Here is a 15,562-nt window from a genome sequence, read left to right as displayed (position 1 = left end):
CTTCAAAATCTTTCTATCAAAAGTAATTGGTTGCTAGGCAACACCTGAAACACACCATGAGAAGACTTGAGAGCTGAACAAAACGACATGCTTTCTATTTACAATTACCATTTATTTTCATTTACAAAATGAAAAGAGCTAAAAATGCCATATAATAAACAACTTACTAACCTCGACCGTTCGGTTAGTAAGTAGTTAACATAATTTGTACCGGCCTTTCTTGCACACAAAGCACTACAGTGCAGTAAAAATAAGTTATTTATAACATACAGTAATACACAATAACAATAAGAACAGACTCAATATAATTAATGATGTGCCTCCACATCATCAATGGTAGAAGATCTTTAAACATGTGCCTCTTTGCAACATCAGACCAAAACAAATTCCTGTATGTGTAAACCTAATTGTCAGTCAACCTATTTGTGATTCTGATTCTAAAGCAAATGTGCAAAAATTGAGCAATAACAGGTCTATAATATGAATATAAATATTCCTCAATAATGACTTGCTCAGGTCCTCTCTGCAGTATGTTTCATACATACATTTAAGAGCCTACTTGCAGTTTATAGTAAGTGTAGAGGTAATTTCCAAGAAGAGATTTGAAAAGGTGCAGTGCAGTTGAAGTCATTTAAGTTATAGATACATGTTGTAGCTACCACAACAACACACTTATTTGGAACAATCTAATTCAAATTAGAATGTGTATTAACTGGTTTTCCTTCTGCATACAATTATATTCTCAGACCTATGTTTAAGTACCATACAGGCTGTAGTCAAGAAAAACTTGTAAATCTCTGTATTTTATATCCTCAATGGCTGGTGATTGCAGTAACCTTTTACGTAGCCTAACCATAAAGGCAGGAATCTCTGTCTGTGTCTGTTTCTGTTGTCTGTCTGTGGCATGATTATCTTGAGAACCGGGCATTGTATGATGTTGAAATTTGCTGTGTATTTCTCAGGACTCACAGACATGCAGTGTCGCCTGTGAAATTATTCAAATGTTCTGTTTGCAACAAATAAATATAAACGTGTTAGCCATTTACAGGTATAAGAGTTTACCGCATAACGTTCGACCAAAGGGACTTTCTGACTTTGTCAGAAAACGTCTCACATCGCCATTAAATAAGGGTAACATGGGGGCCAAAGAGTCAAGGATATGTATATTGTCGCATGAGGCCATTAAGAAAAAGGTGTGGATTAGTTTTATATCCATCACTACATAGCGGCTAACGTTAGCTATCTAGATACCCACTCACGGGTTGAATAGCTATAGTAGCTAACTGACAAGGTTAAATTATAAGGGAGTCAGGTGGCTGAGCGGTTAGAGAATCGGGCTAGTAATCAGAAGGTCGCTGGTTCGATTCTTGGCCGTGCAAAAAATACGTTGTGTCCCTGAGTAAGGCACTTCACCCTACTTGCCTTGGGGGGAATGTCCCTGTACTTACTGTAAGTCGCTCTGGATAAGAGCGTCTGCTAAATGACAAAAAAAAAAAAAAAAGGAAATGTGTGAGAGAATGTACATTTTGTCTGTATAAATAGAACCAGCAACGAGTCACAGTCTTAATACATACCACAGGCACTGTACTAGTTAGGTAAAACAGCCTGAATTATTCTTCATCTATATGATGAATTAAAATTATTTTATCAGTATATTTTGCATCCCTTGCAGTCACTAAAGGACCCACTTTTTCCAATATATTTTACTGAAACAACATGGAAGAACTTATTTTACATGTTACAGGCAAGGCTTTTCAAACATGATTTGGATGCAGACATTTTTTGTGCTTTATTGACCTGTGTAAACTAATTTCTACGTACAAAGTTGTGCAACTTTCGACAGCATTTCTACCTCCTACAAAAAATCCACAAGCCATGACGTTTTGAAGATTGTTTCTTTTATTTTTTGAAACTTCAAAATATCACTATGTAAAGCATATTTTATGAACCATAGCAATGTTTAGGCATAGGGTCTTGTACAGGTTAGTGTCTATTCCGCTTCTTTTGCCTGATTGTAAGAAAGAAAAAACAGGGAATTATTGTATTGAATTGAAACACTGTAATGCATTTGTTTCTTGTCTGAATCCTTGGTGTGACATCGGGAGATCTTTACCTTTCCAGAGTCACGACTCTTGGTTCTGAGCTTGTTGACCTGAGACTCAGCAATGTCGGCACGCTCCTCAGCCTCCTCCAGCTCATGCTGAACCTTCCTGAACTTGGACATGTGGGAGTTGGACTGCTCCTCCTGGGATAAATTCATTTTTAAAAGATTTCTTAAAAACTTTGTAAATGTGCTTGCTGCAGCGATCATTTAGGCAAGAAAAATACCATTGGTAAAGCCATAGAGATATACACCGAAAGCAAGGAAAGCTTTATTTTGCATTAGCAAGGCTCAAATAAGTTATTAGACTCACCGCCTCCTCAGCCGCTCTCTTGTAAGCCTTCACTTTAAGCTGCAGCTTATCCACCAGGTCCTGAAGTCTGGTTACATTCTTCTTATCCTCCTCAGTCTGACGCAGAGAGGAAATCTTAATTATTTCTAATTACACACACTCTGATGATTTTTTAAATATGCAGATTTTATAAATATGCTCAGTGTATTGAGTGTGTTGTTATATTACCTGGTATGTCAGCTCCTTGACTCTGCGCTCATACTTGCGGACTCCCTTGACTGCATCTACACCTCTCCTCTGTTCAGCCTCAACCTCAGTCTCCAGCTCACGCACCTGGGTGGAGAACAGGAGCGCATGGTGAATCCATCACTGCCATGCTAAAAGGTCCTTATTAACAGCATTATAAGAATCTTAAAAATATTTTACCTTTCTCAAGGCAACAGGGATCATTTTACGTTTGCAAACTTACTCTGGACTCAAGTTTCTGGAGCTGCTTCTTGCCACCCTTCATGGCTAGGTTCTCTGCTTCATCCAGACGGTGCTGCAGGTCCTTGACTGTCACTTCAAGATTCTTCTTCATCCTCTCAAGGTGAGAGCTGGTGTCCTGCTCCTTCTTCAGCTCTTCTGCCATCATGGCCGCCTGCAACAATAGAATACAGCTTGGTTGAACTGAGGAACTGTACATACACATAGTATATTGTACCAGGTTCAACGAACAAAAATGATTTTACACTACAGCATTATTTTATCTAGACCATATACAGGTGCAATGACCCAACAAACAAAGCCTTATGAGAACTGAACTGCAGAAGATTCAGCACCATCTAACACGTTTCTGCATTCTACTTAGATAGATTCAGTGGGGGTCGACACTAGAATTGTGAACACATAGTTTATGAAGCAATCACTAGAACATGGCCACAAGGTGTAAAGTATGCTACCATAGGGGTAGGCTACTGTATGATTATATGGTGGTTCCATATTACTTTGATATGGCCTTAATGATGTTGTATGTAAAGTAGTGACTTAATAGTGACTGTACTGTGCTACTTAGTTATCCAGACTCACATCAGTGATGGCCTTCTTGGCCTTGTCCTCAGCATTTCTGGCCTCCTGGACAATGTCGTCCACCTCTCCCTGCACCTGAATCAGGTCGGTTTCAAGCTTCTTCTTGGTGTTCAACAGGCTGGTGTTCTGGAAGAGAGTACACATGGATATGGCAAAAACAAAACCTTTGCTGTGAATTTTATTTAACTATGTGTATGTGTGTTTGTGTGTGTTGTCCATACCTGGGAATGCAGCAGTCCCACTCTCTCACTGGCGTCCACCAGCTCCTGCTCGGCCACTTTGCGGCCTCTCTCTGTCTGCTCCAGACCCACTCTCAGCTCTTCAATCTCAGCCACCATCAGACCATTTCTACGTTCCACCATGGCAGCCTGTTCCTTCATGTCGTCTGCGGCCCGGACAGCATCATCCAGGTGCAACTGGGCATCCTAGAAACACCACAGAGTGTAGAGAGGAATGAGAAGATGCTGCTGTGCACAGTATTTCTTAAACCGTCCTCTACTGCTTCAGCAGTACTGTTTGTACTGGAAGGTGTACAGTTCTTTGTAAGGATGATATTATGAATTGCCCTTCTATATACATGCACATGCAGATGGATATTTGAGCCCCCATTTTGAGTCTAGATCTGTGGTAATGGTCTGAAGTAAGTATTAATGTAGTTCATGGCAGTCTACGCATCACTATGGTCAACATTCACAGTACCTTGAGCTGCCCCTGAACATTCCTCAGCTGCTTTTGGGACTCAGCAGCCTGGCGGTTAGCATGGCTCAGCTGGATCTCCATCTCATTCAGGTCTCCCTCCATCTTCTTCTTGATTCTCAGAGCATCATTCCTGCTGCGGACCTCAGAGTCCAGGGTGCTCTGCATGGAGTCCAGCACTCTCTGGCTGTTCCTTTTGATCTGCTCCATCTCCTCATCCTTCTCTGCCAGCTTTCTGTCCACCTCACCCTTGATCTGGTTCAGCTCCAGCTGCACACGCAGAATCTTGGACTCTTCATGCTCCAGTGTTCCCTAAATAAAGGAATGTTTTAGCAAATGTCATTCTTAATTGTGGTAATCCTTAGAATGTATATAATTTCCACTTCATTACGGACATTGTGGAGTTTGTACCTCAGCCTCCTCCAGAGCTGTCTGGATCTCAGACTTCTCTGTCTCCACTGTCTTCCTGGCCTTCTCCAGCTCATGGATGCTTTTGCCAGTCTCTCCGATCTGCTCGGTCAGGTCAGAGATCTCCTCTGTGGTTTGAAACAGAAGCTTGTTAAATTAGCAAGCTTAGTCAACTGGATCCAACACGAGTTCAACAGGAAACTGTTTTCCCCCAGTTGATGGTTCTGTTAATCAACTAACCCTGGTATAATGAGATTTACATTACATTTACATTTCTTCATTTAGAAGACGCTTTTATCCAAAGCGACTTCCAAGAGAGAGCTTTACAAAAGTGCATAGGTCACTGATCATAACAACGAGATAGCCCCAACATTGCGGGTAACCAAAACATGAAGCATACATTGTGAAAAACCAAATAAATGCCAAAGGCCAGAACCATAAGAGCATGTAGTTAAGAGATGGTGAAATAGGAAATAATTCTCTCTTTTCAATTATACAAAACACCCCACACTACATTTATCTCACGTTGCAAGTTCTTGTTTTCTCTCTTCAGAGTCTCAAGTTGGTCAAGAGCCTCCTCATAGGAGTTCTTCATCTTAAAGAGCTCTGTGCTGAGAGAACGAGCCTCCTTCTGAGCTCCCTCCAGCTCAGCCTGGCCCTCCTCATACTTCTGCTTCCACTCTGCAAGAACCTAGGATGAAGCACACACAAAAGTAGCCTTTAACAATGTTCCACACTTACAATTACATCAACACCTAGACCTGGGACAATATTTTTCACCTTGTCAAAGTTTCTCTGCTTCTTATCCAGGTTTGCAGCCAGGCCATTGGCTCTTTCAACATCAATCATGAGGTCCTCCACCTCTCCCTGCAGCCTCTGCTTGGTCTTCTCCAGAGAGGCACACTTGGAGTTGGTGGCCTCAATGGTCTCCTCAGCTTCCTGGAGACGCTGAGCCAGCTTCTTTCTGTTGACACAAAAAGTATTGCAATGGTGTTCTGTCCTAAGTGCAAACTTGGAGTGGTTGACAGTAACTTTATATTGGGGTACCATGAATCACCATCAACTTTCTATATTGCGAGCTTAAGGAAGACTATACATTTTGAACTTACTTGGCCTCTTCCAGCTCCTCTGTCCTCTGGATGGCATCAGTTTCATACTTGGTTCTCCACTGAGCCACCTCAGAGTTAGCCTTGGACATGCCACGTTGTAGCTCTGCCTTGGCCTCCTGTTCCTCCTCAAACTGCTCTCTCAGCAGGTCACAGTCGTGGCGGGCAGATTGGACACCATGGGCCAGTGCGTTCTTAGCCTGAGAGGAAAATAATTGAAGATGTGGGTGAAGTAGTAAGGGACCAAAAGTGTATTCGCAAATCACTGTACTGTAAAACTGTCATAGGGTTTCTTTAGTTGTTTTACCTTGACCTCCTCCTCAACATGCCTCTTGAGCTCCTCAATCTGCTGGGTGTAGGCCTGCTTGCCTCTGGTCAGCTGGGACACCAGGGCTTCCTTCTCCTCCAGCTGGCGACCAAACTCACCTGTGGGGAATTAAGGAAGCTCTTTCTTAAGTCTGATTCTCTATTATACTTGTTTTGATTGTTTTCAATATACACCTTGTGGAACATATTTCTGCATGTAGGCCTTTGAACAAATATGTCCCGTACCGTTCTCCGTGAGGAGTCGCGCTCTCTGTCCACTGATGTCATTGACCTGGCGAACATTCTCATCGTTCTTGGTCTTGATCTCACTGAGCTGGTCCTCAAGGGTACGGCACATCTTCTCCAGATTGCCCTGTGGAACAAACATCATGTTTCAATCACATAGATACTCTAGGGTTTTTTCTTTATACTGTTAAGTGTAACACAATGTTCCCAATTGAAGTTGTGAAATCATTCAATTGTTTAAATGTAGTAAATTATATAAAATTACAAAACGTGCCTTTAAGAGGGAATTTAGAATTAGTAAAAGGTGAATAAAAAAGGCTTTCCATAAACCTCTGTAACCCACTCTAAAACCCATCCTTTGCTTACTTGGTTACAGTTTTACATCAATTCTATCTTTCTGTTTAGGTATATTTGTATTACTGACCTTAGCCTTAGCAACTGCCTCCATGTTAGAAGAAAGGTCATCAATCTCCATCTTGTATTCACTCTTCTCTTTCTCCAGCTTCTGTTTGACACGCTGAAGGTTGTCGATCTGCTCTCCCAGCTCTGCCACACTGTCAGCCTGCTTCTTCCTCAGGGCTGAGGCTGTGGACTCATGTTGCAGGGTGGACTCCTCCAGGTCACGTCTCAGCTTCTGGAACTCAGCCTCTCGCTTCTTGTTCATCTCAATCTGAGCAGATGTGGCGCCTCCAGCCTCCTCCAGCCTCTCACTGATCTCCTCAAGTTCCCTGGACAGATCAGCCCTCTGCTTCTCCACCTTGGCCCTGGCAGCACGCTCAGCCTCAATCTCCTCTTCCAGCTCTTCAATACGAGCCTACAGTAGACGAAAACATTTAGTATCCAAGTCTCAAAATGTTCACCCACATACGAGAGGAAAAGGACTAAATAGACATGGTGGATTTTAAACACAAGCAAGTCCAATATCATCAAGGCAAAAACAGGAAATGTTACTTGTTTAGCAACTACAGCGCACCTGGAGCTCCTTGATCTTCTTCTGCAGCTGGGCACCCAGAGACTGCTCATCCTCAACCTTGCTGAGCAGCTGGCTGGTCTCAAAGTCCTTCCTTTAGTGCACACATTAATCCATGTCAGGTTTTGGTTTTGTGTCATTGAGTGGAAATTAAATTGTAAATCAGATCCATAATTATTCTGTTAAGTATTTCAAAAGAAAAGCCTTGTTATCCCTAATGTCGAAGAAATTAAATTAAGTAATCTATAAGTTATCTGATTAGTATAACTAGAAACAAAATTCAGTTTCATAGGTCTTTATTATTGCATTACTCCAAGGTGAGTAATAAGAATAATCAATGTGAAATGCATGACCTATATATGGGGTTTAACATTGGACATCGAAATTATTATGTTGAAGAGGAAATTCAATGTAATGATTGCTGGAGTAAATGAAATCAATATAATGTCAAGAATGTCTCTAATTATTATACAATACTTACTTCTTGATCTTTTCATCAGACTGCTGCTTGTCGTTCTCCAGGTCCATTATGGACTCCTGGGCCAGTTTCAGGTCTCCCTCCAGCTTTCTCTTGCCTCTCTCCAGGTCCATACGGAGCTTCTTCTCTTGCTCCAGAGAACCTTCAAGCTAGAGGACAAAACACATTTCTCATACTTAAGCTTTGATGTTAACAGCTATTCATAACACGTTATATTAGTCAGTTGTCTTACTGAATCCCTAAAACCAATTTATTATATGAGATTAAATTCAATACCAATATAGGCAAAGAAGGATAAAACCCCAAATTGTGCACAAGAGATCATTTTACTCACATCATCAACTTGCTGTTCCAGCTTGGTCTTGGCCTTGGTCAGAGTGTTGACTTTGTCCTCCTCGGCCTGCAGGTCATCCAGTGTCTGCTGGTGGGCCTCTTGCAGGGCTTTCTTCTCCTTGGTCAGCTTGGCAACACTCTCATCTTGAGATGCCATCTCCTCAGTCAGGTTTTTAACCTGCACAAGACAAAGTTAGTTCAAGTGAAAACTATTGTTTGGTGCTTTTGAACAAAATACTGCTTGGTTATTGGTGAGATGTTGATACCTTGTTCTCTGTGGCATGTTTCTCCTTCTCCACTTTGGCCAGGGTAAGCTCCAGATCATCAATGTCCTTCTTCAGCTCAGAGCACTCATCCTCCAGCTTCCTCTTCTTGGCGGTCAGCTCAGCATTGATCTCCTCTTCATCCTCCAGTCTTTCTGTTGTCTCTTTGAGTTTAGCCTCCAGCTGGATCTTGCTCTTGATCAGACCCTCACATCTCTCCTCAGCATCATTCAGACCCTCTGCTTCCTGAGAATAACAGAGGTTGGTTAGACTTGAATGTGGTGTGTGTGTGTGTGTGTGTGTGTGTGCGTGTGTGTGTGTGTGCGTGTGTGTGTGTGGCTCACTCACAGATGCAACTTGGAGAGCCAAGTCATTCTTCTCCTGAAGGAGGGACACCATTTTCTCCTCCAGCTCCTTCTTGCGAGCCTCAGCCTTGGTAAGATTAACTTTACATTTCTCATAGTCCTCTTTCATGTTGGCCAGCTCCTTCTCTGTCTCAGCACTTTGCAGGAGAGGCTTGATCTTGTAGTAAACCTTCATCCATGGCCAGTGTTTCACATTCATGAATGAGCGGACATTGTACTGGATGGTGTAGACAGACTCTCTGATAATGAGAGATAGACACAGTAATTGTTAAGCTCAATACAAATAATCCAATGTAATTGCATACTTTTACCCTAACCCTAACCCATTCCTACATGTAAATCCCATCAAGCCCATGATAGCCATCATTCCAAAATGACAAGTTCACATCATGATTCTAACAATAGCGTCATAGTAAAACCAAATGTATCACTCCCTAAAAACAAGATTTGAATGCAAATACTTGAATCCATATTTTTCCTTTTATCATCTCTATCTCACCTCCTCTCCATCATCTTGGTAAACTCCTTCCTCATTACGTATCCACGGGCAAGAGCCTGCGTCATGGTTACCAGACTAGCAAGCTTCTCATCTCTCATCTCCTCAAGGACACCAAGCAGACCAGCTTTGAAGAACACCTGAGACACAGGAATAAAACAAAACTTAAATAAACAACAAACACTTCTAGTGTTAACATATTGCTATCTAAATAGAAAGCAAAGTGATGGTAAATTTTAGGATCAAATAAATGCCAATGAAATGACTTGCTGAGGATTTATAATACAGTACATTTCTCATATGTAGACATATTCTGGTATCATATTATTAAGATAGTTGGATTGCTCAAGAAAAACTCTAAACTGCATTTCGAATGTTTACCAGGTAAATTAGATATTTAATAACCTCTGTAGATCACAAACATGAGTTGCCAGTATCCCATAATCAATAGTGTATGGTATGTTACCTTGGTGTGTCCAAACTTGTACTCCTCATGGTTCACATCAATTGACCCAAGCAGCTTCTCAGAAGCCTTCTTGTTATCCATGAACTGGCCTTCGGGGATGACACCGGCATTCAATACTTTGTATCTGAATAGGGAGAAATTTGGTTTATTAATTGATATGTTGTTATCTATCTACCATATCTTTTTTGCATTTGTGTGTAACATTACCTCTGCTTGAAGTCAGCATAGAGGATTCTGCTGGGGAAGCCCTTTGTGCAAATCCTAATACCCTCCAGCACACCATTACACCTCAGCTGGTGGATAACCAGGAAGTTCTCCATGAGACCTGGATGAAACATTTAGGGTCAGCTATTTAGTTTGCGGAACTTAATCGTAGAAATAATAATCAAAGTAATGTACTCTATGTTTAAAGTAATAATGACTTAAGAGAAATAATACGTAAACACTATGTTTTACCTGGAGTCTTTGACTCATTGGGGATCAGACAACGCACAAAATGAGGGTGGGTGCTCCTCAAGTTGGTCATCAGCTTGCCCAAGTTCTCCTGTAAGGTTGTTATAAAGCATTGTTACTCTATTATTATTCATAATAAATCTAAAATTCTCATTAATATTAAAGTACATCACCGCATGAAAGTTGCAAATGATATGTATTTTTAAAACCTCACTCACTCTGAACTGAGAGGACACAGTCTGCATGGAACCTCCCTTCTTCTTGCCTCCTTTCTTTGTGGTATCTGTTATAGGAGTGTCAAGAGTTAGACAGCATAAAAAATGAATATGTCTTGTTGTTTGAACGATACTGTTAATTCATTAACAAATAATTTGAATATGTTCAATGTATAAACCTGTGTGTCTGTAATCTAATTCAACCATACTAACCCTCAGGTGGAGCAGCAACATAGAGCGTGGCCAACAGTTTGGTTGAGGACTTTCCATACAGCTGAAGCACAGAGTCGTTCAGGGGATCCTTGTTCTTGTCCAGCCAGCCTGTGACATTGTAGTCCACTGTACCAGCATAGTGGACCAGAGAGAAGTGGGCCTCGGCCTTGCCCTTTGCTGGTTTAGGCTTCTCAAATGCAATGTTCTTGCCAAGATGCTGGTCATACAGCTTGTTCTTGAAGGAAGCATCTGAAGCCTTGGGGAACATGCACTCCTCTTCAAGGATGGAGAAAATGCCCATTGGCTGTGTAGAAATATACTTGATCAGTCAAATATACTGTGTATAAGAGTTGAAATGGCATAATGAATAAGACATATAATAAGCACTGTGATATGATAAGAACATGTCAGTTTATTCATACTGTATCTGCATGTATGAGTAACCTTGTATCCTTGCCAGGTATGAAACATCCACAGTTTTTACAGACACCTCACCCTCTCGATAAGCTCAATGCAGGCCGCCAAGTCCATGCCAAAGTCAATGAAAGCCCAGACAATGCCCTCCTTCTTGTACTCCTCTTGCTCCAGGACGAACATGGTGTGGTTGAAGAACTGTTGCAGTTTCTCATTGGTGAAGTTGATGCACAGCTGCTCCATGCTGTTGTACTATAGATTTGCAAAGTTTGGCAGAACTTTATTGAGCAATCCCACCATACCGTATGTTTTTTTTACTTTATCTGCACTTGATTTTTGTTCTTCTAAATCAAATCATTAACATAGAGTAGATACTATCTGTATTGTTTAATGACACATGAAAGAAACTTTTGAATGTATTTTGAATAATTTTTCAAACTCACGTCAAAGATCTCAAAACCAGCAATGTCAAGCACACCGATGTAGTAGTTCCTTGGCTGCTTGGTGTCCAACATCTGGTTGATGCGGACGACCATCCACAAGAACATCCTCTCATAGATGGACTTGGCCAGAGCACTCACTGAATTGGTCACCTGTGTTATAATGTTGGTTCCACTTAAACATTTATTTCATTTTATGAATTGTTATTTACCTGTAATAATTGAAAACACTATGCTAAAAATATATTACAATCAAGCTTTATTTCTAACAGCATGTCAGTTAAAAAATAGCTCTGATGCTTATTAGAGCTTTACCTGAGGCACTGTCTGACCCTTGGTCACATACTCATTGCCGACCTTCACTCTGGGGTAGCACAGGGCTTTCAGCATTTCAGCTGAGTTCAGACCCAGAAGGTAACCAATTTTATCAGCCACTGGGGAGAGAAAGGAGCAATGTGCATCAGAGTGCAATGTTTATCGCAGGAATATAGTTAAATGAGTGCTGTTTAGAACATCAATACAAACAATTTGGCTTACCATCTGTGCCATCTGGCTCAGCCTGCTCCTCACGCTGCTTCTGCTTGAAGTGCATGTTGCCATGGTGCATGACAGCACCGGTAAACTTGTAGATGCTCATCTTCTCTTCACCGGTGAAGCCCAAAATGTCAATAGCATCCTGGAGGGGGAAAGAAAGTTTATAATAAACCACCAGTACATTATAATTTTCAAGTTCAACCCTTTTAGTGACTTACATCTGTTGCATCAAGCTCGACTGTGTCATCAATACTGGCCACAGTGATCTGACCTTGGCTGATCATGGGGTAGTCATAGGGGTTGGTGGTGATAAGCGACATTTCTGTGGAGACAAAACTCAAATGATTATTACCCACGGCATGTGTACATTTTATGTAAAAGGCTGAACCCTCAATGAGTGGACAAAGTAGTTAATGCCATTCAGAACATATTGTTTCTTTAATCCCTGCAGTGCCTCACCAACAAGCTCAGGTTTGTGGTTGGTCATCATCTGGTAGAAGATGTGATAGCCTCTCTCATCAGGCAGCTGGAAACTTACTCTGGACTTCTCCAGCAGGTCTGTGAGAGACATGGTTGAAAGGATAGAGAACAATGAGAAGAATTTGAATCTCAAGTGAATGGACACCAACATTTATTTAAAGGATCAACTGGGAAATAATCCATACCAACTTACAGGTCTCAATGTCAGCACTTGCCAGTTTTCCATTCATGTGGAAGTGAATCCTAATGAATTTACCCTGAAAGAGTGCAAAGAGAGGGCTTTTTCAATGTATCCTATTGATTTCTAAGTTAATGTAAAATGTGAAAATAAATATTTTCCCTCCAAACTTACAAAGCGGGATGAGTTGTCATTCCTCACTGTCTTGGCATTACCGTAGGACTCCAGTAGAGGGTTAGCTGCAATGATCTGATCCTCAAGGGAACCCTGAAGGGAGACAAACCAGTTGGTCATTTAGACTTATCACCAATATTCCAAAATAATTCTCTCGTCACTTCGTCTTTAATCATTCACTCCTGGAACGCTTCCCCTAGACTAGGTCTAACTCTGTTTCTATATTATCTTTGAACACCTTTAATTTAATATGTTTGGTCAGAGTTAACACAGTACCCCCCACTTAAAGTGCAAATGTCATAAATCCTTAACCTCTTAAGTTGCTATATAAGTAACATACTAACAGTCTTATTAATGATATGCTGTATGTAAAACTACAACAGGACTGCTGTCAAGAATGACAACCTATTTTGAAGATATAAACTATATTTTAACTACCGTATACGAAGGGAGTATGTTTGTTTTAAAATGTGGGGGGACAGATTTTATTTATAACTGATGATGCATCCAGTGACTATAATTTTCTCAATAAAAAATGGGAGGATATATTTACAGTTTTCATGTCAAATGAAACATACACCCTTGAACTGTACCATGGAAATACCTTTTTGGGGGGCTGAAAACAATGATGGGTCAACAATTGATGGCATGTACTTTATATGGTGTATATAAGGTCATACCTGCATTTTGCCGGGTATTACTTCCTTCTTCCCTCCAGAAACAGCAATTGTGGCAAAGTACTGGATGACACGTTTGGTGTTTACAGTCTTTCCAGCACCGGATTCTCCACTAGTTTATTAGATGATAAAAATATAATTTAGTGTGCATGAACTAAAATAAGTATTGTCATGCTTTTTAAGTCATTAATCACGACCATTTTCATATTTATATACATATAAGTATATATATAGTATTTACATAAAATATACACTCAGTTAAAGTCTTAAACTTACGTGATTAGGACTGACTGGTTCTCCTTATCTGAAAGTAAATTGACAAATAAATGTGTCGGAAGTGATACGAGAAGCAACTAAGAAGACATCCGTCCATCTATTTATGAATTCAGCCATCCATCAGTGAGCGTCCATACCAGTCAACATGAACTGATAGGCGTTGTCAGAGACGGAGAAGATGTGGGGTGGAGCCTCCATACGCTTCTTCCCTCTGTAGGCGTTGACCACTTCCATGTCATATACAGGGAGCCACTTGTAGGGGTTCACCGTGGCACAGAAGAGCCCAGAGTAGGTCTGCATATGAGCAGAGAGTAAAGGGAAATATTGCTATTAGAGTTCAAGTATACATTTTCTGAGGGTGTCATTTGCTTCCTTAAGGTGGCTCATGTCTATATGTGTAGTTTTCTTACGTAGATCATCCATGCGGCATAACGCTCTTTGAGGTTATACAGGACAGTAGCTTCACTGAGGTAGGTCATCATGGCCATGTCCTCAATCTTATCATATTTAGGAGGGTTCATCTGCAAGACTTCCTCTTCTTTGAAGGTTTTAACCTGAAAGATTATGTCAATTACATGCATGAAGCCTACACTAATTGAATAATATATACATTTTTCAAGTGAATTTCAATCGTATTTCATAGTTTTTGTAAGTTTCTAAATAGCTTAAATGTGTCAGTAACTGTGGCTTCAAAATATATAGATGTACAGAAACAAGTCCACCAAATTGTTTTTTCATTCCGTGCTAAGTATCCTCTTACCTCCTCAGTCATAAGGACTTTCACATCACACTTCCCGCCATCCCTCTTAACAACCAGACCCTTGAGGTACAACTCCTTGACATCAGGCACATAGCAGGCATTCTTAGAATCAAATGGTGCAGCCTGGGCCTCAATCCTCTCCCTCTCAGGTTTACGAAGGTAAATGGCGGCCTTGCCATATTGGGCCATCTCCGCATCCGTACTCATGGTGCCGGCTCACTGGGGAAAACATATATCACTGTTACAAAATCTATTCCTTATTTTTTTAAATGATGTGCCCTTTTTCATTAATTCATAATTATCCTGTAGGGCTAAAAGTTTAAATGATGAATGCATTTACTGTATATTACTGTAACGTAAGTGGGCCTCACAAACCTACAAAAGGTGTAGAATAAATCTAAAAATATCATAATTCATTTTATACAATTACAGTAGTAGATATACTGATAGTGCTTTGGCTTTGAGCAGTAGACATGTATGTAGCATCAAACTATGTCTCACCTGTTTTTCCCCTCCCAGATGAAATTGATTCTTAGTCAGTGCTGTAAAATATGTTTGTTTAGAGTTTTTTGAGAAATGTATCCAGAAATAACACAACAATAACATATACAACATTTCCATGTCATTGCTATACCTCCCATCACATTTGAGTGTTACATAGTAGGGATGCACTTATAATAAAATGATTGGTCAACACCGTATGCCAATATTCATATAACTAAATTGGCCGATGCCAATATTTTGACTTTACTGTACATTTCTACAAAGTCAGAACTTTTTATAAAATGTGTCCTTCTAATGAGGCTTTTAATTTCTGTTCATTTTAATTTAGGTTAATTTTAAATTATTGTTTTCATATAATTGATTAAGAAAAACTGTAAACCCCATTCAGACATAGGACAAATGACCACATATGGTATACACATTTGATAGACACATTGACACGTGAATGAAGAAAAAAAACGTAGCCTATTGTAGAAATATGTTAAGCATGGTGCCTTTTCAAACATCACAATTGGTCACAAGTAATCGGCCATTTTTAAGTAGTCAGCAGATAAAAAAATTGGGGGGGGGCCAATACCTATTGGTAATGGAAAATGAATCGGTGCATCCCTGCTACACAATAAACATGACTTACTGTAAATGCAAAATGT

The 15,562-nt window shown here is 40.4% G+C and overlaps 1 protein-coding gene across 1 annotated transcript; it reads right to left on the bottom strand.

The window, feature by feature from the left end:
* Positions 1-1,881: 1,881 nt before the first annotated feature.
* LOC136944783 (myosin heavy chain, fast skeletal muscle-like) lies at positions 1,882-14,627 on the bottom strand. Its single transcript, XM_067238681.1, has 39 exons — positions 14,409-14,627; positions 14,059-14,202; positions 13,786-13,942; positions 13,649-13,676; positions 13,376-13,484; positions 12,696-12,788; positions 12,537-12,600; positions 12,323-12,421; positions 12,082-12,185; positions 11,867-12,005; positions 11,645-11,763; positions 11,333-11,482; positions 10,971-11,141; positions 10,476-10,779; positions 10,266-10,330; positions 10,051-10,138; positions 9,802-9,919; positions 9,595-9,718; positions 9,132-9,268; positions 8,616-8,871; positions 8,271-8,513; positions 8,006-8,182; positions 7,675-7,820; positions 7,197-7,287; positions 6,648-7,037; positions 6,224-6,350; positions 5,979-6,097; positions 5,675-5,871; positions 5,346-5,529; positions 5,091-5,256; positions 4,569-4,693; positions 4,161-4,469; positions 3,683-3,886; positions 3,462-3,587; positions 2,863-3,033; positions 2,622-2,726; positions 2,415-2,510; positions 2,114-2,245; positions 1,882-2,008 (listed from the first exon to the last, which is right to left on the bottom strand). Exons 1-39 carry the CDS (start codon positions 14,613-14,615, stop codon positions 1,991-1,993), a joined length of 5,802 nt encoding a protein of 1,933 aa, XP_067094782.1. The 5' UTR covers positions 14,616-14,627; the 3' UTR covers positions 1,882-1,990.
* Between the last annotated feature and the right edge of the window lie 935 nt (positions 14,628-15,562).

The sequence above is a fragment of the Osmerus mordax genome, chromosome 6 (assembly GCF_038355195.1).
Source record: "Osmerus mordax isolate fOsmMor3 chromosome 6, fOsmMor3.pri, whole genome shotgun sequence".
Classification (NCBI taxonomy): domain Eukaryota; kingdom Metazoa; phylum Chordata; class Actinopteri; order Osmeriformes; family Osmeridae; genus Osmerus; species Osmerus mordax.
Note: the sequence above shows the minus strand (reverse complement) of the source record. Positions and strands in the feature narration are given on the sequence as shown.

Bases quoted from the DNA above. Each gene is read 5' to 3' on its own strand.
- LOC136944783 (XM_067238681.1), bottom strand. From the start codon at position 14,615: ATGAGTACGGATGCGGAGATGGCCCAATATGGCAAGGCCGCCATTTAC. The intron at 14,203-14,408 runs GTAAGAGGATAC...ATAATCTTTCAG, and splicing joins AAGTCCTTATGACTGAGGAG to GTTAAAACCTTCAAAGAAGA. The intron at 5,872-5,978 runs GTAAAACAACTA...TTTTCCTCTCAG, and splicing joins ATGTTGAGGAGGAGGTCAAG to GCTAAGAACGCACTGGCCCA.